This window comes from Oncorhynchus tshawytscha, unplaced genomic scaffold (assembly GCF_018296145.1).
Source record: "Oncorhynchus tshawytscha isolate Ot180627B unplaced genomic scaffold, Otsh_v2.0 Un_contig_3217_pilon_pilon, whole genome shotgun sequence".
NCBI classification, from domain to species: Eukaryota; Metazoa; Chordata; class Actinopteri; order Salmoniformes; family Salmonidae; genus Oncorhynchus; species Oncorhynchus tshawytscha.
Window position 1 is genome coordinate 241,540 of NW_024609623.1, and position 23,918 is coordinate 265,457.

The 23,918-nt window shown below is 41.6% G+C and overlaps 1 protein-coding gene and 1 long non-coding RNA gene across 2 annotated transcripts; one reads left to right on the forward strand and one right to left on the reverse strand.

Moving 5' to 3' along the window:
* Positions 1–1,135: 1,135 nt before the first annotated feature.
* LOC112241039 (N-acylneuraminate cytidylyltransferase-like) lies at positions 1,136–18,557 on the forward strand. Its single transcript, XM_042316410.1, has 8 exons — positions 1,136–1,673; positions 3,979–4,121; positions 5,009–5,164; positions 8,091–8,221; positions 8,574–8,668; positions 8,998–9,169; positions 12,163–12,307; positions 18,319–18,557. Exons 1-8 carry the CDS (start codon positions 1,453–1,455, stop codon positions 18,555–18,557), a joined length of 1,302 nt encoding a protein of 433 aa, XP_042172344.1. The 5' UTR covers positions 1,136–1,452.
* Positions 18,558–21,949: 3,392 nt separating this feature from the next.
* LOC121845311 lies at positions 21,950–23,912 on the reverse strand. Its single transcript, XR_006082514.1, has 3 exons — positions 23,425–23,912; positions 23,245–23,324; positions 21,950–23,058 (listed from the first exon to the last, which is right to left on the reverse strand). It is a non-coding gene; the product is annotated as an uncharacterized LOC121845311 (long non-coding RNA).
* Positions 23,913–23,918: the final 6 nt, after the last annotated feature.

Sequence of the window (23,918 nt, forward strand, 5' to 3'; positions counted from 1 at the left end):
GGTTGGATGATTTTGGAAGCTTCACCTAATCAAAGCTCTATGAACTAAGTGGTACAATTTATTTTACACCATAGCAGCAGCAGAGCAAAATATTTGGGACTGACCAAAATCATTCTGGGCTAAAGCCCAGAAAGCCATGTCCTGGTGATGTCCATGGTTAACAGAATTGTCAATTTAAAGATATTTAGCCAATTTATTCATCACTACATTTAGCTAACATTAGATAGTTAATCGATTTGGCAGTCTCGTCCAGATCATCATGGTATTTGTAGTTCTTTATGATTAGCCACATTCCCAGCTAGTATTACCATTTCATTTTTGGGAGGTAAATACAGGTGAATATATTGATCAAAGTCACCTTGTCCTGGAGAGATTTACACGGTTATAAAAATGTCATGCCAGGGTAAGCCTACATGAAACACAGCCCTTATTTGAAGTGTTTCTTAAATCCCCTATGGGAAAGATGAATGGGGGAAAAACAATTGGAACCGTTTCCTTGTTTGACCGCTAGGTTTTATAGGTATTATTACTCATACTGTGGTACTCTATTGATCCCCTAGTCACTCTCTGGGAGTTTAGTCAGCAACACGTGACAGTGGAGTGCCCACTGAGAGAGTTGTTCGGGGGAGCATGGTTTGGGATTCAAATGCACATCAAAGGCATGTCAACAAGGTAGCATGATGCATCTTCCAGAAACATACATCTCTTTTCCATAAAATACATGTTCCAATTTTCGAACCAGTTTTCATTTTTAATAAAAAAGCAATGACTTTTGCATGTGAAAACACAGAATCCTACTCATTCCCCTACGTGCTTTATCTAGCCTGTCACTGGTTTTGAGCGGATTTTGCCGCATTCACATACTAATCGGAACAAGGAAACTGACATTTCCGACTTGCTATCTGGTTGTAGTTATACACCTGCCACGTTCAACCATTTTGCCATTCGGACATTTCAGAGTTTCATAGTTCCGACTGGCACATGAACACGGCATTTGAACCTGGCTCACGCCCGGGAGGTAGCCCGGTTCCAAAATGAATGCAATCACGTTTTACCCGCTAAAACTCCTCCGACCCGGGATACCCGGATCAGATAATCGAATCCCCTCATTGAAGCGCGCTCATCGTTTCCTTGACTTTGCCAGTTAACCCGTTACCAGAGTAAATTCAGTAAATAGTTCAACTGAAATTGTTACTATGGCATCAATATGAATCGTTGTTGAAATTACCTCCGAGTAAAGCTAGCAGGTCTACGCCTCTTTTTTACTGTGCACATGTAACATTTGTAGGATTTCCTTCACACAGTTTAAACCGTAGTAGGTCATGTAAACTAAGTACGTAGCTAGCTAGTTACAGTGAGTTAGAAAGCAAGGTGCTAGATACTTCAGACGACTGCTATCCATCGCTACCGCTACAAGACTATTGTCTGCCCACCCGGCTACTGATCCTTTCAATGGCTGCTGCAAACAAACGTACGCTATCGGGCATCGAAGATGTGAGAGACAGAAAAGCAAAGGTTATTAAAGACAGCGGTGAGAAGAGACACATCGCAGCCCTGATCCTGGCGAGGGGAGGCAGTAAGGGGATCCCCCTGAAGAATATTAAAATGCTCGCCGGTGTCCCCCTCATCGGATGGGTTCTGAGAGCTGCAGTGGACTCCAAACAGTTTGACAGGTAACGTTAATTCAGTTAACATTTTGGACAAATGTATTTCTAATCTAGCTACGGTATATGGACTTGCTCTGACGCCTTTGTTAATAGTAACGTTAGTTAGCTGCACCAAATGCACGTTATTATTGTTTATTAGTGATAGTCGGTGCTGTTTATGATGCATCTGTCATAACCAGGGGAGAAAGTACAGTAAGGCTTGCCAAATGTCAATACACTTGTTGATGTTTTGTGTAACAGATGTCTCTCTTTCCATTCACCACTGTTTGGAGGTTGGAAATATGTTGCGGGTGGATGAAGGTGCGCAGGTAGCCTTGTAAAGGAGCCCTTTGAATATGATTGTTTGACAATCAGATGAAAACATCATGACTGGTTGTGTTTATGCCACAATAAAAGGTAATACATTTTAAAAGTCAAATGACAAATCTTTATGACTAGGCCCACAGAGATGTTATTGAATTAATAGGGATTCTAAGTAGCCCTATATGATTAGGACCCACGGCTGGTGTTGTGCCGAAAATCTCCCCCCTGTCAGGATCCCCCCACCCTTCTAATGTCCTTACTTTTGTGGCTGGAGTCAAATACTTTCTGTGGTACACATCAGAGTCAAATACTTTCTATAGAATACACTTCACATCAGGATAGGCAACTGAAATTACTAATATACTTACTTCGTATATCCTTATGTACATATTCTTTATCCCCTTACACTATGTATAAGACAGTACTATTTTGGTATTGTTAGTTAGATTACTTGTTCGTTATTACTGCATTGTCGGAACTAGAAGAACAAGCATTTCTGTGGTACACTCGCATTAACATCTGCTAACCATGTGTATGTGACAAATAAAATTTGATTTGATTTGAAATTAATAATGAATGTATGTGTGTTATATTAATCATAGAGGGAGTAAAATGTTGACAAGCAATAAACATTTCAGAACAACTATGGCTGAATTATTATCCTTACACTTGAAAATATACTAGTCGAATAAGACATGGGAGAGATGACGAATTTTGACAAAGATATTTATTTATAGACTAATACAAAATAAACTGCAGACAAAAATGATTTCTGCTACTAAAATCAGTTAAATGTAGGCTAAATTGAAAACGGGGTGAAGAGCAAAAATCTCAACTAGCAAGCAGGGGGAGAATTCTGTCAGAGGGGAGATTTTCGGTACAACACCGGCACACCTAGAGCGGTGTTTTGACCAGGGCGGCATTTCCCGAAGCTAAACTGACCAAGACGCACATCCAACAAAACATAACACCTCACATTATTCTGCCCCATAACAATGATACTTGGCTATTCTCTTCCTATTAATTGAGCTTTTCACTTCCTGAAAATAGTGGATGTTTAAACCCAGCAGCTTTTAGGGAAGCAATTATGTTGTTGAGTTAAGCAACGGATGAGAAGCCAGCAGTTAAAGATTACATTTTTCTACTTAGTCGAGCCTCTGTCTGGGTGGAAAGGTAACTTTTGAAACTACCATGCTTAGATTCATAATGTCTAATATTTAATGATTTGCAAACAGTAACCGTTTCGTTGCAAACATTACACTCTGGTTTGATGTAGGAGAAATATGGTAAGAAAACCTATTCCTCTGTCCATTCTTCCCTGACACTTCTATTTGCATTTCCACCTTTCTTTTGAAAGTTTTTCTGAGTCACATTTTGTCTTGATTGCAAGCTGTTTTACCCCAAACAAGGCACAAAGGAAAATAACAAAATAATTTAATAGAGACATTAGTGATTTTAGCAGTGTAATCAGATTGAAAATATTAGGATATGTTTTTGACATTATATAGCCTAGTAACCAGATGTGTTAAAATTTGTTTAATTTGTAGTTTAATCATGAATGGGACCTCTATAATGTTCTGTTCTACAACTATTAGCTGAGAAAAAAACTGGCCTAAGGCCAAACCTATTGCCAACCCCTGCATTACACTATTCTAGTTTAGGGGATAGTGACCATTGTTTTTGTCTTGCCTAGGGCAGCAGAACGTCCAGAACCGGTCCTGTTAGGCCCATGCATTGTTTTAGTACACGCAAGTTCACACATAGGAGGTTCCATACTGAGAAGAAATGACATCTACTTTAACTCCTGGTCATAACTATACATTAGTAACTGTTTGTTGTATAAATATGTATACCCATGTCAGATTCTTATTTTGTTTGTCTGAAAGTTAGTGTACTGTCTCTGAATGAACTCCCTGGTTTGGGCTTGGCCACACAAGACTGGATTGCACTGACGTAGCCTACTTGTTACAAAGCCTGAGGAATCAACTTGTTCCGTTCTTTCTCCCAGTGTGTGGGTATCAACTGACCATGATGACATTGAGAAGGTAGCCAAGGCATGGGGAGCTCAGGTTCACCGCAGGAGCCCAGAGGTGTCCAAAGACTCCTCCAGCTCTCTTGACACCATCCAGGAATTCGCCCGATTAAACCCAGGTAGGGGGTGAATGTCAAGTGTATTTCCTTGATTCCTCATGTCCTCTCTCCTTGCCTCCTTCTCAAAATGCAGTAGAGGAGGAGATCTGAGTGGAGGAACCTCAGATCTTCTGCTCCAATGTCTTTTGAGTAGGAGCCAAGGAGGGAGGCATGAGGAATCAAGCTAGCTTGGCTAAGGCTCTGGGACGGCATGTATCAAGCATCTCAGAATAGGAATACTGATCTGGGATCAGGTCCCCCCTGTCCATGTAGTCTTATTTGTTGTGATCTATGAGCTAAATCAGCACTCCAACTCCGAGACACTTGAAACATACGACCTTCAGGGCCGCAGAGCCTGCTGCTGTTTTTCCTTCCTGCTTTTTAATCAGAACCTGAGAACACCAGTCTGGGAAACCAGGTGTGTGGTCTGACTCACCCCTCTCCAGCCAATCAGTGACAGTTATTGTGCCCCCTGCACAGTTGCTCACATGATAATGCTCACATGCTGTTTTCTTTTAATTCAATTTCTAATACCATAACCCTAATCCCAACCCTAGGAAAGTGTTGCATATCAATCAATCAATCAATCACATTTCTTTATAAAGCCCTTTTTAGTCAGCAGAAGTCACAAAGTGCTTATCCAGAAACCCAGCCTAAAACCCAAAAGACTAAGCAATGCAGATGTAGAAGCACGTCTGGTATTAAGAGTTTCAGGTGGTAGATTGTTGATTGTGTGAGAGCGGCTATAGACAACCCATGAATAGGGTGCTATCCAAATGAAGTGGGACCTACTCCATGGATACAGATGTCAACAGTAACCATGTAGATGTATTCATGTGTCATATCATATGTGGCTACCTGATTAAATAATGGATAAATCAAATATCTGTTGTGTTGTCCTCCTCCAGAGGTGGAGGTGATCTGTCACATCCAGGCCACGTCTCCCTGCCTGCACCCCTTCCACCTGAAGGAGGCCCTGGAGATGATCACCAAGCAGGGCTTCACGTCCGTCTTCTCCGTGGTCCGACGACACCACTTCCGCTGGCAGGAGGTGAAGAAAGGAGGTACAGGACAGCCATGTGTTATGTTTAGGACCTTACACTTATTATCAGTTAACTGGAGAGGTTCCAACAAACTTAATGTTCAGGTCTGTCAGGAGGTGAAGAAAGGAGGTACAGGACAGCCATGTGTTATGTTTAGGACCTTACACTTATTATCAGTTAACTGGAGAGGTTCCAACAAACTTAATGTTCAGGTCTGTCAGGAGGTGAAGAAAGGAGGTACAGGACAGCCATGTGTTATGTTTAGGACCTTACACTTATTATCAGTTAACTGGAGAGGTTCCAACAAACTTAATGTTCAGGTCTGTCAGGAGATCTGAAGGGTCAGTCCCTTCACTTGTCCTTTATACCGCGGCACAAACAAGTCTCCTCAGCATGACTAAGCAGACACAGATACAAGGAATGAGTATCAGGGTGGGAGAGTGAGGGAGGTTATCTTGTATCTAGGTCCTCTTCTGCTTAACTCACACCCTGTGAACAAACCATAAGCACATCGCAACTTAATAACACAAAACAACAATTCTCATTGTCAGACAGTTTACAGAACATGCCAACCTTGAGAAAGAACACAATGTGTACAGCACATAACATTTTCCACTACACTGTGCCTGAGGAAAAACTGTCCCTCACTTTAGGGTCAGGAGTTTGTCCTGACCATGTGACCAGAGCCAGGAAAAACTCTAGTGCCCTAGATATTGTGTGTTTGAAAACACCTACCCATCATATCTTGATGTAAGATGCTAATGCTCAATGATAATGGATTGTGTTTATAAGAGCGTCTGCTAAATGACTAACATGTTGTCACGCCCTGACCTTAGAGAGCCGTTTTATTTCTCTATTTGGTTAGGTCAGGGTGTGACGTGGGGTGTGTATTCTATGTTTTGTTTTCTATGTTTTGGCCAGGTATGGTTCTCAATCAGGGACAGCTGTCTATTGTTGTCTCTGATTGGGAATGATACTTAGGTAGCCCTTTTTCCCTCCTTTCAGTGTGGGTAGTTAACTTTGTTAGAGGCATCGTAGCCCTGTAAGCTTCACAGTTGTTTTGTTGGTTGTCATTTTAAATAAAAAGGAAAATGTACGCGCTCCACGCTGCACTTTGGTTCACTTCTTTCGACGGCCGTGACATATGTACAGTTGAAGTCGGAAGTTTACACACACTTAGGTTGGAGTCATTAAAACTTGTTTTTCAACCACTCCACAAATTTCTTGTTAATAAACTATAGTTTTGGCAAGTCGGTTTTGGCAAGTAATTTTTCCAACAATTGTTTACACACAGAGAGATTATTTCACTTATAATTCAATCACAATTCCACTGGGTCAGAAGTTTACATACACTAAGTTGACTGTGCCTTTAAAGAACTTGTAAAACTCCAGAAAATGATGTCATGGCTTTAGAAGCTTCTGATAGGCTAATTGAAATCATTTGAGTCAATTGGAGGTGTACCTGTGGATGTATTTCAAGGCCTTCCTTCAAACTAGTGCCTCTTTGCTTGACATCATGGGGAAATCTAAAGAATTCAGCCAAGACCCCAGAAAAGAAGTTGTAGACCTCCACAAGTCTGGTTCATCCTTGGGAGCAATTTCCAAAATGCCTGAAGTTACCACGTTCATCTGTACAAACAATAGTACACAAGTATAAACACCATGGGACCACCCAGCTGTCATACCGCTCAGGAAGGAGACGCGTTCTGTCTCCTAGAGATGAACATACTATGGTGCGAAAAGTACAAATCAATCCCAGAACAACAGCAAAGGACCTTGTGAAGATGCTGGAGGAAACAGGTACAAAAGTATCTATATTCACAGTAAAACGAGTCCTATATCGCCATAACCTGAAAGGCCGCTCAGCAAGGAGGAAGCCACTGCTCCAAAACCGCCAAAAGCCAGACTATGGTTTGCAACTGCACATGGGGACAAAGCTTGTATTTTTTGGAGAAATGTCCTCCGGTCTGATGAAACAAAAATAGAACTGTTTGGCCATAATGACCATCATTATGTTTGGAGGAAAAAGGGGAGGCTTGCAAGCCGAAGAACACCATCCCAACCGTGAATCACGGGGGTGGCAGCATCATGTTGTGAGGGGTGCTTTGCTGCAGGAGGGACTGGTGCACTTAACAAAATAGATGGCATCATGAGGGAGGAAAATTATGTGAATATATTGAAGCAATATCTCAAGACATCAGTCAGTTAAAGCTTGGTCATAAATGGGTCTTCCAAATGGACAATGACCCCAAGCATACTTCCAAAGTTGTGGCAAAATGGCTTAAGGACAACAAAGTCAAGGTATTGGAGTGGCCACCACAAAGCCACAAAGCCCTGACCTCAATCATATAGAAAATTTGTGGGCAGAACTGAAAAAGCTTGTGTGAGCGAGGAGGCCTACAAACCTGACTCAGTTACACCAGCTCTGTCAGGAGGAATGGGCCAAAATTCACCCAACTTATTGTGGGAAGCTTGTGGAAGGCTACCCAAAACGTTTGACCCAAGTTAAACCATTGAAAAGGCAATGCTACCAAATACTAATTGAGTGTATGTAAACTTCTGACCCACTGGGAATGTGATGAAAGAAATTAAAGCTGAAATAAATAATTATCTCTATTATTCTGACATTTCACATTCTTAAAATAAAGTGGTGATCCTAACTGACCTAAAACAGTAAATTTTTACTAGGATTAAATGTCAGGAATTGTGAAAAACTGAGTTTAAATGTATTTGGCTGAGGTGTATGTAAACTTCTGACTTCAACTGTAAATATAGTATCTTTCACAAGCACATTACATTGAAGTAACTCCATCCACCACTAATCACTGTGTATCACAATAGAGAGATGAGGGGTGTTTAGACAAATGAGTTTTTCTCCTGACCAGGAAGTAGTCTAGTTTCTAGTTAAAACCTATAACATTGACTATGTGTTCTCTCTCCTGTTCAGGTAGTTTAGCCACCCAGCCTCTGAATTTAGACCCGTGTAACAGGCCCCGGAGACAGGACTGGGATGGAGAGCTGTGTGAGAACGGATCTTTCTACATTTATACCAGAGCGACGATAGAGAGAGGCCTGCAGGTAACTGGCACTATACCCCATCAGGGCCCATAGTCACAAAGCATTTCAGGATAGGAGTGCTGGTCTAGGATCAGTTTTCTTTTTTCAATCATTATGAATACGTCTATATGGACAGGGAGGACCTGATCCTAGATCAGCAGCCCTACTCTGAGATGCTTTATGAATACAGGCCCTGATGTGTATGTCTGTTGCTGGTGGTGAACCCTATTCCCCTCAGGGGATCAATAACGTTTATTCATTCAGTGGATGTGAGCCGAGAGATGGACTGATCTGTGATACTACTAGATATTCTATTGTTAACTGGTGTTTTGAATGCTAATAGAAATACACTTTGTGTTGTTGTCTTTCTCAGGGGGGGAAGTGGGCTTACTATGAGATGCTGCCAGAGTACAGTGTGGATATTGATGTGGATATCGACTGGCCCGTGGCAGAACAGAGAGTACTGAGGTAGTCTGAAATCAATGACCTACAATTTCAAGTTCACTCTCTGTTCAAGTCATTCACTCCGATCTACCTCTGTCTCCCTGTCTGTCTCTGTCTCTCTCTCGGTCTGTCTCTGTCTCTCCCTGTCTGTCTCTCTCTCTCTCTGTCTCTGTCTCTGTCTCTGTCTGTCTGTCTGTCTGTCTGTCTGTCTCTGTCTCTCTCTCTGAAAGTGTTTATTTGAATGCACTTTAAATATAATTAGATTTTGTGGTAAAGCAACACAATGAACAATGCTGTAACACAGAGGAGTGGTTGTCCAAATGTATTTCCCTGTGTGTGTTGTTCCTGTCCAGGTTTGGTTACTTTGGCCTGGACAAGCCTGAGGTGGTGCGTCTGCTGCTGTGTAACGTCTCCGGCTGTCTGACTGACGGCCGCGTCCTCATCTCTGTCTCTGGAGAGGAGATGGTCTCAGTCAACACCAGAGATACTATGGGTATCCGCATGCTGCAGAGAGAGGGGGTGGAGGTACAGATATAGAACACACACACTGCAGAGAGAGGGGGTGGAGGTACAGATACTGTACATATAGAACACACACTGCAGAGAGGGGTGGAGGTACAGATACAAAACATATAGAACACACACACTGAACAGACACTGTGGAGGTACAGATAATGCTACATATAGAACATATACACACACTGCAGAGAGAGGGAGTGGAGGTACAGATACTGTACATATAGAACACACACACTGCAGAGAGAGAGGAGTGGAGGTACAGATACTGTACATATAGAACACACACACTGCAGAGAGAGGGGTGTACAGGTTACAGATACTGTACATATAGAACACACACACTGCAGAGAGAGGGGGTGGAGGTACAGATACAGAACATATAGAACACACACACTGCAGAGAGAGGGGGTGGAGGTACAGATACAAAACATATAGAACACACACACTGCAGAGAGAGGGGGTGGAGGTACAGATACTGTACATATAGAACACACACACTGCAGAGAGAGGGGTGGAGGTACAGATACTGTACATATAGAACACACACACTGCAGAGAGAGGGAGTGGAGGTACAGATACTGTACATATAGAAACACACACACTGCAGAGAGAGGGAGTGGAGGTACAGATACTGTACATATAGAACACACACACTGCAGAGAGAGGGAGTGGAGGTACAGATACTGTACATACAGAACACACTGCAGAGAGAGGGAGTGGAGGTACAGATACTGTACATACAGAACATATAGAACACACACACACACACTGCAGAGAGAGGGAGTGGAGGTACAGATACTGTACATATAGAACACACACACTGCAGAGAGAGGGAGTGGAGGTACAGATACTGTACATATAGAACACACACACTGCAGAGAGAGGGAGTGGAGGTACAGATACTGTACATATAGAACACACACACTGCAGAGAGAGGGAGTGGAGGTACAGATACTGTACATACAGAACACACACACTGCAGAGAGAGGGAGTGGAGGTACAGATACTGTACATATAGAACACACACACTGCAGAGAGAGGGAGTGGAGATGCAAAGATAATGTGATGAATACAGGTGATTCATTCATTGTGTTTTAAAAGATCAAACAGTGACAGACAGGTGTTACTTTATTTTTTACAACGACTGCTACCACAAATTAATGTATTGTCTATGTTGTAATGTCTAGGTTGTATTGTCTATGTTGTATTGTCTATGTTGTAATGTCTATGTTGTAATATGAATTTCCCAGCAGTCAACAAAAATCATTCTGGTTTAAAAGTTGCAACAGGGAGACAGACCCTTTATATCAATCAGACAAAGATAAACACCAGCCTCTTGGAGACAGGCCCTTTATATTTCAGACAGCACCAGATTACAAGTTGCAACCAGCCTCTTGGAGACAGACCCTTTATATCCTAATCAGACAGCACCAGATAAACACCAGCCTCTTGGAGACAGGCCCTTTATATCCTAATCAGACAGCACAGATAAACACCAGCCTCTTGGAGACAGGCCCTTTATCCTAATCAGACAGCACCAGATAAACACCAGCCAGATAAACACCAGCCTCTTGGAGACAGGCCCTTTATATCCTAATCAGACAGCACCAGATAAACACCAGCCTCTTGGAGACAGGCCCTTTATATCCTAATCAGACAGCACCAGATAAACACCAGCCTCTCAGACAGCACCAGATAAACACCAGGAGACAGGCCCTTTATATCCTAATCAGACAGCACCAGATAAACACCAGCCTCTTGGAGACAGGCCCTTTATATCCTAATCAGACAGCACCAGATAAACACCAGCCTCTTGGAGACAGGCCCTTTATATCCTAATCAGACAGCACCAGATAAACACCAGCCTCTTGGAGACAGCCCTTTATATCCTAATCAGACAGCACCAGATAAACACCATAGGCCCTTATATCCTAATCAGACAGCACCAGATAAACACCAGCCTCTTGGAGACAGGCCCTTTAATCCTCAGACAGCACCAGATAAACACCAGCCTCTTGAGACAGACCCTTTATATCCTAATCAGACAGCACCAGATAAACACCAGCCTCTTGGAGACAGACCCTTTATATCCTAATCAGACAGCACCAGATAAACACCAGCCTCTTGGAGACAGGCCCTTTATATCCTAATCAGACAGCACCAGATAAACACCAGCCTCTTGGAGACAGGTCCTTTATATCCTAATCAGACAGCACCAGATAAACACCAGCCTCTTGGAGACAGACCCTTTATATCCTAATCAGACAGCACCAGATAAACACCAGCCCAGAGGCTTGTAGGAAGACAAAACAAAAGGCAGTGACTTGTCCAGCTGCTACAGAATCAACCGAGTTCACACACAATGTCAATACAATACAACAGTGAATAATCAGTGTGTCCTCAGACCTTGTACATCCAGTCTGGTGTCAATCACTATCAACAGATAAGACAATAATCCATAACATTCACTATCAAGTCTAGTGACCATCAACCTGGGAATGATTTGTATTACAGAACTCTAAATACTGTATGTTAAACATTGTGTTAATCACTCTATACTGAATATGAACTGATATTTCCTCCTTACACTCAGTCTGTACAATACATAGAACAGAGCTTCCATAAAAAAACTGAGCTTCCATAAAAAAACTGAGCTTCCATAAAAAAACTGAGCTTCCATAAAAAAACTGAGCTTCCATAAAAAAAACTGAGCTTCCATAAAAAAAACTGAGCTTCCATAAAAAAAAAAAACTGAGCTTCCAAAAAAAAAAACTGAGCTTTCATACAAAACAGAGCTGATATTCAACACACAGAGCACCCATACAAAACAGAGCTTATATTCAACACACAGAGCACCCATACAAAACAGAGCTTATATTCAACACACAGAGCACCCATACAAAACAGAGCTTATATTCAACACACAGAGCACCCATACAAAACAGAGCTCCCATACAAAACGCAGAGCATAGACATTTGTTTTTTTCTGTCTCCTCCAGGTGATCCTGATCTCGTCCGGTGAGGACCCTGTGACCAAGGCCCTGGCTGACAATCTATCCCAGAGGACAGGCTGTGAGGTCAGGCAGCTGGGCAAGGACATCCAGGGTGAGGTCACAGCCATGATGGACGACAGGGATCTGGACTGTAACTGAAAGGTTGCAAGATCAAACTCCTGAGCTTTTCATTTAACAATTTCAAAATCTACTACTAATACTTGCTACAACTGCTACTAACAAATAGTTCACTATTACTAATTAGTTTGTAATTAACTGAACTTGCCTATTTTAAATAAAGGTAAAATAAAAAATAGAGGTCCTGGATGGCAGGAAGCTTGGCCCCAGTGATGTACTGGGCTGTACACACTAGTAGTGCCTTGCGGTAGTAGTGCCAGGCACAACTCCAACACCATCATTAAGTTTTGCAGACCAGGCTCTAGACTCCAACGGTTTATTACCGGAGGTAATAGCCTTGTTATGCCATAGGAGATGCCATTTCCAGTTACCATCTACGCCCATCTCAACCTTCCTAAAATTCTCTATTGTATTAGAAATGATCGGACCAAAATACAATATGCATTTCTTATTAGATATACCAGAGAATAACTCATCTTGCAATCTAGTAGGTGAAACAAGTTCTTCCTCAATAGTTCTCCAAGAGACTGATGCAGACTGATCAAACCATGATCTATTGGGGTAACTGGCAGGTAGACTGATGTAGACTGACTTGTCAAACCATGATCAAAGTGGGTGTAACTGGAAAGACTGATGTAGACTGATCAAACCTGACTTCTAGTTAATGGGTGTAACTGGAAAGACTTGGAGTGATGACTGGGCAAACCATGATCTAAGTGGGTGTAACTGGAAAGACTGATGTAGACTGATCAAACCATGATCTAAGTGGGTGTAACTGGAAAGACTGATGTAGACTTCTAAAACCATGATCTAGAAAGTGGGACCAAAATAACTGGAAAGAGATATAGACAGAGATCAAACCATGATCTAAGTGGGTGTAACTGGAAAGACTGATGTAGACTGATCAAACCATGATCTAAGTGGGTGTAACTGGAAAGACTGATGTAGACTGATCAAACCATGATCTAAGTGGGTGTAACTGGAAAGACTGATGTAGACTGATCAAACCATGATCTAAGTGGGTGTAACTGGAAAGACTGATGTAGACTGATCAAACCATGATCTAAGTGGGTGTAACTGGAAAGACTGATGTAGACTGATCAAACCATGATCTAAGTGGGTGTAACTGGAAAGACTGATGTAGACTGATCAAACCATGATCTAAGTGGGTGTAACTGGAAAGACTGATGTAGACTGATCAAACCATGATCTAAGTGGGTGTAACTGGAAAGACTGATGTAGACTGATCAAACCATGATCTAAGTGGGTGTAACTGGAAAGACTGATGTAGACTGATCAAACCATGATCTAAGTGGGTGTAACTGGAAAGACTGATGTAGACTGATCAAACCATGATCTAAGTGGGTGTAACTGGAAAGACTGATGTAGACTGATCAAACCATGATCTAAGTGGGTGTAACTGGAAAGACTGATGTAGACTGATCAAACCATGATCTAAGTGGGTGTAACTGGAAAGACTGATGTAGACTGATCAAACCATGATCTAAGTGGGTGTAACTGGAAAGACTGATGTAGACTGATCAAACCATGATCTAAGTGGGCGTAACTGGAAAGACTGGTGGTAAATACAAACATTTGGTAATGCAAGTCCACCATGACACTTCTTTCATTGTTACACCTCAAACCCAATCTTTGGATGTTTTCCATTCCAAAGGTATTTACGTATACGTTTATCAATCCTTCCCCAATAGCCTACAGGTGGAGGGAGTGGGATCATCATGCTCAGGAAACTAATACGTAGAAACACATTCATCTTTATGGAAGCGACACTGGTAACTTCTCCCAAACTGTTAAATCCCGTTCAACTTCCTTCCTTCATTCCTTCCTTCTTTTTTGGCCGCTTCATTCAGTGACATTAATGCTGATTTTGTCCAATTTATTTTATATCCGGACAGCAATTTGAATTTTTCAAATGTGGATAATTAAAGAGGAGATTGAATTTTTGATAGAGAATATCGTCTGCATATAGTGATATGGTATGAGAGGAGGATGTAATCAGTATAGGAGAAGCCCCACTACAGTCTGCCTTAGATGTTGGGCTAAAGGCTCTAGCGACTAAATGAATAACGTTGGGGATAGGACATCTCCTTGTCTACATCCCTGAAAAATAGGGAATGGACTTGAGTGTACGCCATTAGTAGAAACCATAGCAACAGTGTTAGTATATAACACACAAACCATATCAATAAAATTCTTTCCCAAACCAAATTTCTCCAAAACAGCCCACAAGTACTGCCAATCAAGCCTGTCAACGCCTTCTCAGCATCTAGAGACAGCACAGCACACGGCGTGTCCAGCTGTTGTGCTTCATGTATTACATGCATTCATCGTCTGACATTGTCAGCTGCAAGGAGACCTTTCACAAAACCTGACTTGTCCATGTGAATCAACTTATCCAAATACTTTTAATACTTTTCAATACAATTTTTGGTCCGAATTAAATAAATATATCGGACGATAATTTGCACAGTCTGTGTGATCGTTCCCTTTCCTTGGCAGTAGAGAGATTAATGCAGAGTTAATATACTCATGAAAAAAAAACCTGTTGATGGCCTAATGAATTTACTCCAATAATACTGGTCCTAAAATTCCCCCAAAATGTAGTAACAGTTCAGTTGGAATGCCATCCGGGCCAGGTGATTTGTAGTAACAGCTCAGGTGGAATGCCATCCGGGCCAGGTGATTTGTAGTAACAGCTCAGGTGGAATGCCATCCAGGACAGGTGTTTGTAGTTACAGCTCAGGTGGAATGCCATCCGGGACAGGTGATTTGTAGTAACAGCTCAGGTGGAATGCCATCCGGGACAGGTGTTTTGTAGTAACAGCTCAGGTGGAATGCCATCCGGGCCAGGTGTTTGTAGTAACAGCTCAGGTGGAATGCCATCCGGGCCAGGTGTTTGTAGTAACAGCTCAGGTGGAATGCCATCCGGAAAAGGTGATTTGTTGTAACAGCTCAGGTGGAATGCCATCCGGGACAGGTGATTTGTAGTAACAGCTCAGGTGGAATGCCATCCGGGACAGGTAATTTGTAGTAACAGCTCAGGTGGAATGCCATCCGGGACAGGTGTTTGTAGTAACAGCTCAGGTGGAATGCCATCCGGGACAGGTGTTTTGTAGTAACAGCTCAGGGGAATGCCATCCGGGACAGGTGATTTGTAGTTACAGCTCAGGGGGAATGCCACCCGGGACAGGTGCTTTGTAGTAACAGCTCAGGGGGAATGCCATCCAGGACAGGTGATTTGTAGTAACAGCTCAGGGGAATGCCATCCATGACGGGTAGTAACAGCTCAGGGGAATGCCATCCAGGACATTTGTAGTAACAGCTCAGGTGGAATGCCATCCAGGTGGGACAGGTGATTTGTAGTAACAGCTCAGGTGGAATGCCATCCGGGACAGGTGATTTGTAGTAACAGCTCAGGTGGAATGCCATCCGGGACAGGTGATTTGTAGGAACAGCTCAGGTGGAATGCCATCCGGGACAGGTAATTTATAGTAACAGTTCAGGGGGAATGCCATCCGGGACAGGTAATTTATAGTAACAGTTCAGGGGGAATGCCATTCGGGACAGGTGATTTATAGTAACAGTTCAAGGGGAATGCCATCCGGGCCAGGTGATTTCCCCTTTTTAGCACCTTTCAGTGCTGACTCCAGTTCCTCTAATGAGATGGTTCGGCCCAGATCCACAGATGGCTTCTCCTCCAATACGAGCAAATCAAGATGATCTAAAAACTGCATTTGTCTGGTTCAACCTGGATAGAATATGTATATAACTCCTGGTAAAAAGACTGAAATGTTGCATTACTTTCCTGTGGATCAGAGAGTAAGCCTTTAAAAACAGGGATTGAATAGATTCACTTTGTTTGAATTTTAAGGCTAGAAGCCTGCTTGGTTTGCTCCCATTAAAATGATAGTTCTGCCTCACTCTATGCATGAACTCAGCTCTCCTCCTTAATAAACCATTCAGTTCCAGTTTAACCACCCTCAAATCATTGCTGACATTATTTGAGTATTTCCTTTTCAGGTTTTGTTGAAATTATTGACATTTTTCCTCCAATAACTTGATTCTATGATTCCTGGCTTTATTGAGGTCAGAAGCATAAGATGTAAAGTCTGTGATAAACCCTGTAGTAGCCATCCATGTAAACCTGGGGTCTTCTAGAGTCCTTGTTTTTTGCTAAGAATGCAAATGGAAATTTAGCCAAAAACAATACGTTTTGAAGAAGGGTCGTATTAAAACGCCAATGTTTTGTTTTATTTACCTTAAAGCTCACATCCACTTGGGTAACCAGGGGATCATGATCTGAAAGCATCGCAGGCAATATTTATATTAGCATGACGCACATACTTAGAGTGTGTGAGAATAGAATACAATCAATTCTAGAGTATGATTTGTGATATGCAGAAGAACAGGTATAATCTTTGATGCCCGGATTCTGAACTCGCCACACAGAGATACTGAGATGTTCCGTCATTCCATTCAACACAAATGATGCTTTAGTCATCCACACTAATGTGTGGATCTATCAAGGTTGAGATCGAAAGCTGCATTCATATCTGCCCCTATGACCAATTCATACTCTGAAAGTGATAACAATATATTGGTAAGCCCAGCGGAAAAGCTGTCCTCAAAAACAGTGGGTGCAGAGATGGACACAAATGCTACTTTCTTGCCATAGACGTGTACATGGAAGCTAAGCGGCCTGAAGTATCCTCGCTAGTCTCTTCGATAACTAAAGTTATATTCCTTTTAATCAAAATAACAACGCCTTTGGACTTAGAGGCTCCACTAGTCGAAGCAGCAACGTTATACACCTTGTCCTGTAAGCGATGAATATTCCCTACTCGCAAATGAGATTCCTGGATAAATGCAATATCAATATTTTTATGATGCATTAAGTCTAAACATTGAATTCTCTTAATTTTTGCGTACATTCAGGCATAAAAGAGTTGAACTGAAAGTGGTTCAGATTTACCTTCGATAAGTACTGTCCCCCACCCGTCGCCAGACCCCCCCCCTCTGTTACTGAGAAGTGTGACATCCACACAACGCAGCTCTGTAGGTCTCTAGAACTCAGGCCTATTCCTCCTAAATAAAATGTAGTCCAATCAGGTTATCAAAAAAAAAAAGTTGAAAGTAGACAAATTCATTGCGAAATGACACTTGTGAAACAAAACCTGGCTACAGTGGTAATTTCTCTCTCTTCTCAACCCTTCATCTCTCTCCATCTATCTCCTCTCATCCCTGCATTATCTCTTGCCAGGAAGTGATTGTAAGTTCTTCACTGATTAAATAACTTGCCTGCTCCCGCTCTCCCTCTCGGGCGCCAGACTGCCTTCATTAAGCACACCTGTCACCATTGTTACACACACCTGCACTTCATCACCGGTCACCATCATGCGCAGCAGCGCATCATTGGACTCACCTGGACTCCTTTCATTTGTTGATTGCCTTCCCTATTTCTGTCTACTTCCCTGTGTGTTCCCTGTATCAGTATTGATGTTGTTTGGGGTGTCAATGTAAATAGATGAATTGTTCAGCAGTCTTATTGCTTTGGGGTGGAAGCTGTTAAGGAGCCTTTGGTCCTAGACTTGGCGCTCTGGTACCGCTTGCAGTGCGGTAGCAGAGAGAACAGTCTATGACTTGGGTAACTGGAGTCATTGACAATTTTTTGGCCTTTCCTCTTTCCTCTAGTATATAGGTCCTGGATGGCAGGAAGCTTGGGCCCAGTGATGTACTGGGCCGTATGCACTACCCTCTGTAGCACTTTACGTTCAGATGCCGAGCAGGTGCCATACCAGGCGGTGATTAACCGGTCACGATGCTCTCGATGGTGCAGCTGTAGAACTTTTTGAGGATCTGGGGACCCATGCTAAATCTTCTTAATGGGGGCCTGTTTGGCCCGCCTTTTCCTGTAGTCCAAGATCATTCTTAAAATACTTCCATAACCACTGTATGGACACTTAAATAGATTTAAAATAAAATACAAATGAATCTCACACCTCCATTTCATCCCTCCATCTCTCCCTCCTACAGGTAATGATGCACCAGATGTTGACTGTCTGATCCTGGCTGGGCTGAGTGCAGTACCCCGGGACGCCCCAGTGGTGGCGATCAACGCTGCTAAATACTCCTGCCACAGTGCTGCAGGCCTGGGGGCTGTGAGGGAGTTTTCTGAACACATCCTGCTGCTCAAGAAGAAGGCCAAGTCTCAGATGGAACAGGATCCACAGAAATACATCTAAATGCACAGAAATACATTCTAAATGCTAGAATGTGTTCTAAAAAGTCTAAACAGAATTTCCATTTTAAACTCTAGAATGTGTTCTAAAGTCACAGATTTCCATTTTAAACTCTAGAATGTGTTCTAAAGTCACAGAGATCCATTCTAAACTCTAGAATGTGTTCTCTAAAAGAAGTCACAGAGATCCATTCTAAACTCTAGAATGTGTTCTAAAGTCACAGATATCCATTCTGAACTGTAGAATGTGTTCTAAAGCAGTCATGGGCAAACTTTTCTGCTTGAGGGCCAAACAGATTTTTTGGGGATTGATTTGTTTGTCCAAATCAATTTCTGGGCCAGAAAAAGTGCAGATATTTTAAAATCTATAGATCCATTATAATTTCTACATCCCTTCTATCTAGTTTTAGACATTCATGACCTGGAGTGTTTTTTTTACCAAGAATAATAATTTCCCACCAAAAAACACATTCTAAACTTCACATGTAAACTGGAAGAGTTGCATTCTCAATTGCATACTCCTCGCACCCACTCTCCCCGTCTCCTTCTCTTCCCTCTGACCTTCTCCTTCAATGGTTTTTGAGAAGGAGACAAGGACTCGAGGAATATGCAATTGAGAACATCCCCTTGTCATTCATTGTCATGTAAAAAAAAGGAGCTGACAAGAAAGCAGTAACAGACTGACACTGAGGATATTGTATTCTAAACTGCATTCTATCAATCAGACAAACCCTCTGAACTCATGCCTGGGCCAAACATTAGGCAAAGTGACAATAAAGGTTATTGACATCTCTCTACTTTCTCTGGAGTTCTAGAAAGAAGCATATTTACTCACTTCCATGCACTTGGCTCAGACTGAAATGTTTTTTACAGGTTGTCAGGTCAGTGTAGTTTGGGGTTTTATATTACTACAGGTTGTCAGGTCAGTGTAGTTTGGGGTTTATATTACTACAGGTTGTCAGGTCAGTGTAGTTTGGGGTTTATATTACTACAGGTTGTCAGGTCAGTGTAGTTTGGGGTTTATATTACTACAGGTTGTCAGGTCAGTTTGGGGTCAGGTTGTCAGGTCAGTTAGTTTGGGGTTTATATTACTACAGGTTGTCAGGTCAGTGTAGTTTGGGGTTTATATTACTACAGGTTGTCAGGTCAGTGTAGTTTGGGGTTTATATCACTACAGGTTGTCAGGTCAGTGTAGTTTGGGTTTTTATATTACTACAGGTTGTCAGGTCAGTGTAGTTTGGGTTTTTATATTACTACAGGTTGTGTTGACAAATACAGTCAGTACTTTTTAATTGTCTTAGTTTTAATGAAATGAAGTATATACACTGAGTGTACAAAACATTATGAACACCTGCTCTCTCTTTGACAGACTGACCAGGTGAAAGCTATGATCCCTTATTGATGTAACTTGTTAAATCCATCAGTGTAGATGAAAGGGAAGAAATAGGTTCAAAAGTTTTTAAGCCTTGAGACATCAAATCAAATCAAATTTATTTATATAGCCCTTCATACATCAGCTGATATCTCAAAGTGCTGTACAGAAACCCAACCTAAAACCCCAAACAGCAAGCAATGCAGGTGTAGAAGCACGGTGGCTAGGAAAAACTCCCTAGAAAGGCCAAAACCTAGGAAGAAATCTAGAGAGGAACCAAGCTATGAGGGGTGACCAGTCCTCTTCTGGCTGTGCCGGTTGGAGATTATAACAGAACATGGCCAAGATGTTCAAATGTTCATAAATGACCAGCATGGTCAAATAATAATCACAGTGGTTGTCGAGGGTGCAACAGGTCAGCACCTCAGGAGTAAAATGTCAGTTGGCTTTTCATAGCCGATCATTCAGAGTATCTCTGGAGCATGCTAACATCTCTGTTGACCAGTCTACGACACGTAAAACACTAAACAAGAATGGTGTTCATGGGAGGACACCACAGAAGAAGCCACTGCTGTCCAAAAAAAAATATTGCTGCACATCTGAAGTTCGCAAAAGAGCACCTGGATGTTCCACAGCGCTACTGGCAAAATATTCTGTTGACAGATTAAACTGAAGTTGAGTTGTTTGAAAGGAACATGCAACACTATGTGTGGAGAAAAAAAGGCACAGCACACCAACATCAAAACCTCATCCCAACTGTAAAGTACGGTGGAGGGAGCATCATGGTTTGGGTCTGCTTTTCTGCATCACGGCCTGGACAGCTTGCTATCATTGACGGAAAATATAATTTGCAAGTTTATCAAAACTTTTTACAGGAGAATGTAAGGCTATCTGTCTGCCAATTGAAGGTCAATAGAAGTTGAGTGATGCAACAGGACAATGACCCCAAACACAGAACAGAATGGCTTCAACAGAATAAAATACACCTTCTGGAGTGGCCCAGTCAGAGTCCTGATCTCAGTCTGATTGAGATCCTGTGGCATGACCTCAAGAGAACGGTTCACACCAGATATCTCAAGAATATTGATGAATTGAAACAGTTTCGTCCAAAATTCCTCCTAACCATGGTGCAGGTCTGATCCGCAACTACAGAAAATGTTTGGTTGAGGTTATTGCTGCCAAAGGTGCGTCAACCAGTTATTAAATCCAAGTGTTTACATACTTTTCCCACCCTGCATGGTAAATGTTTATACGGTGTGTTCAAAAAAGACATGAAAACTTGTAGTTTGTGTGTTACTAGTTTATGCAGACTGCATTTGTCTATTGTTGTGACTTAGCTGAAGATCATATCAAATCGTATGACCAATTCAAGCAGAAATCCAGATTAATCCAAAGAATTCATACTTTTTCTCACCACTATGTATATGTAGCAGAAAAGCTATATAAAAGCAAAACATATATTTGTCCTCTGAAGAGGAAAATACATATTTCCATGTTCAAGATGCATATGGGACAATGTTCGCTAACCCTTTTCATAACCTGCTATGTTAATTATCTTTACCAATCTACTAGTAAAAGTCAATAGTTGTACTTCAAGTCAAAACTGTGTTTGATGGATGACATAGCAAAAACATTTGATCTGTGTATCGTGATGGCAATGAAGACTCCTCAATGCTTCAGTGTGACAGTCAATCAACAGGTAGAGGTGGTATTGGGGGGCTATTCAGGACTCAGTGGAAGATCTAATCAGATCCCAAACATAAAGCATATAGCTGTCTACAGCCCTGTTGTTGCGCTTCCTTATCAAGCACTAAAGGCAAACACCGCAATCTGGCTCACCTTTACCTCCGAGATAATGAGCTAGCTACCTGCTACACTGAATCCTTAGTTCTCCATTGATGAATACTTTCAAGCTTAGCTTTCTCTGCCCTTTTAAGTTACCATCCTGCACTTAATTTTCATATAGAAAATATTGGCTGAGCATTTACTGTATAACAGTAAATAATCAAGGCTCAAATGTGTGAAAATATTGCAATAAAACACTTTATTAGTATGATTAAGTGAAATATTATTTGCATGTTTCCTTCACACACTTCTGGGCAGTGATTTCCAGACAGTTTCACTTTGTACTGACATGAACACTTGATTTACAATTTCATTTTAATTTCCTTCTATAAGAAATTGAGCTTCTTCTTGTGACAAATTGGTTAAATTAATTAAACATGAATTGCACAATATTATCTTCCACCAAAAACAAAGTTTCTGATTATGTTTTAAACATGCAATTAAAGTCAACATTTAGAAGAACTAAAAAATAATTATACTAAGCATGCATCTAAATATCAGCAGTGGCAATGTACTGCAAAACTAAATATAGAACAAATGCACTCAAACGTTCAATAGCTAAAGTTGAAGACATCACATTTATTATCAATTACATTTTAGAGCTATTGCTCACACTAATCATGTGCCCTAAAATAATAATTGGGGACACTTAATTAATCTTTGACAACATGAACAAAAACAACTTTTGCAATATGGATTGTTTCCCCCCCCCCTCATGGCCCAGAAATGCATCTGATCTTCTCCATCAGCTCTTTAACCTGCTGTTCATTGTGGTCTTTGTTTCTGAACACATGGTATGTGCCCGCACAGTGCTGAACCATATCTTTGAGATGGAATTCTGCAGCTGTGAGGAATTCTTCTATGCTGTCCTTTAGATCCTCTCCACGAGTGAAGAGGACAATCATTTTCTCAATGATGTCATAGCCAAAAACATTTTGTAATTTATGTAATATATCTCGTTCACCATCTGTGAATCGGCCAACCTGAATGGCCAATAAGTACACGCAAGAACCAGACTGACAGAGTTGTCTGCATTTCTCAATCTGTTCATTTCTAACTGAAAGGTCAATAGCTTCATCAAAGAAGTCAGGGGTATCAATGACCCTCACTTGCCTCCCACACATATGACTCTCTGTGACCTGACAGTCTCTAGTAACTGGTGAAGCGCTTGCACATGATGCAAAACATTTGGTTCCAAGGATTGTGTTTCCACTAGCACTCTTTCCAGATCCTGTCTGTCCCAGGAGCACGATGTCCAACGTATTGCTTGAATTGCGGGGACTTCCACCTGATGAGGGACAATCAAGACAGACAGTAAACAGAAATAATGTTATAGAATAAATCCAAAGCCGTAATGTTTAATCCACCTATTTTTATTTACTTAAAATTGGAATTGAAGAGAGGGAATTTAATTCGATTTTTTTATGGAATCCCCCAAACCCTGGTATTATGAAAACTCCCCTCAAGGGCTTACCATATATTTCAGTGTGATTGTTAGATCTGGAAGCGCCATCTTCTAACCCTCTGTCTGCAAGTTTGTGATTCTTTCTGGAACTAAGGTATGCAGTCATGACAAATCACATCTTTACTAGTCTTGACAACTTTAGAACAGAGACATTTTAAATGCAGTTACATTTATGTAGTTTGGTTTTACCTGTCATCCAGAGCCTTTCTTTTACCCCTCAAAGTTTTGCTTCTGTGTTCCACAATGTCCTCAGAGTACCTGTCGTAGCTATACTTAACTGGACTTTTAAGTCTGCCAAGTGTTTGTCCAGATCATTAGCTGTGCAGATTTTTAATTTGGGCATGTCTATCACTTTGGGGTTGTGACTGCTTGGTAACACAAGTGTTAAGTTATTGTTGATTGATCTATCAATGGTTTTCACTAACCATTTAACTTGCTTTTCAACCTCATCTTGTATTACCTGTCCTTCCTCAATTACAAGCAGGAACGCATGAGGGCCTGGGTATGAAAGTGCCATACAATCAATAATTATCTGGTTTGGATGATGGTTTTCTTCAATATCTGGGGTGTAGATAACAGTATGGGATGTGCCTTCCTCGCGCTGACATTCTGTTGTATCATCAGTAAAAACTTGATTCTTCAGGAGATGGTTTCCAATGACGCTCTTCGAGGCAGATTTCTTT

Bases quoted from the DNA above. Each gene is read 5' to 3' on its own strand.
- LOC112241039 (XM_042316410.1), top strand. From the start codon at position 1,453: ATGGCTGCTGCAAACAAACGTACGCTATCGGGCATCGAAGATGTGAGA. The intron at 4,122-5,008 runs GTAGGGGGTGAA...GTCCTCCTCCAG, and splicing joins ATTCGCCCGATTAAACCCAG to AGGTGGAGGTGATCTGTCAC. The intron at 5,165-8,090 runs GTACAGGACAGC...TCTCCTGTTCAG, and splicing joins GCAGGAGGTGAAGAAAGGAG to GTAGTTTAGCCACCCAGCCT.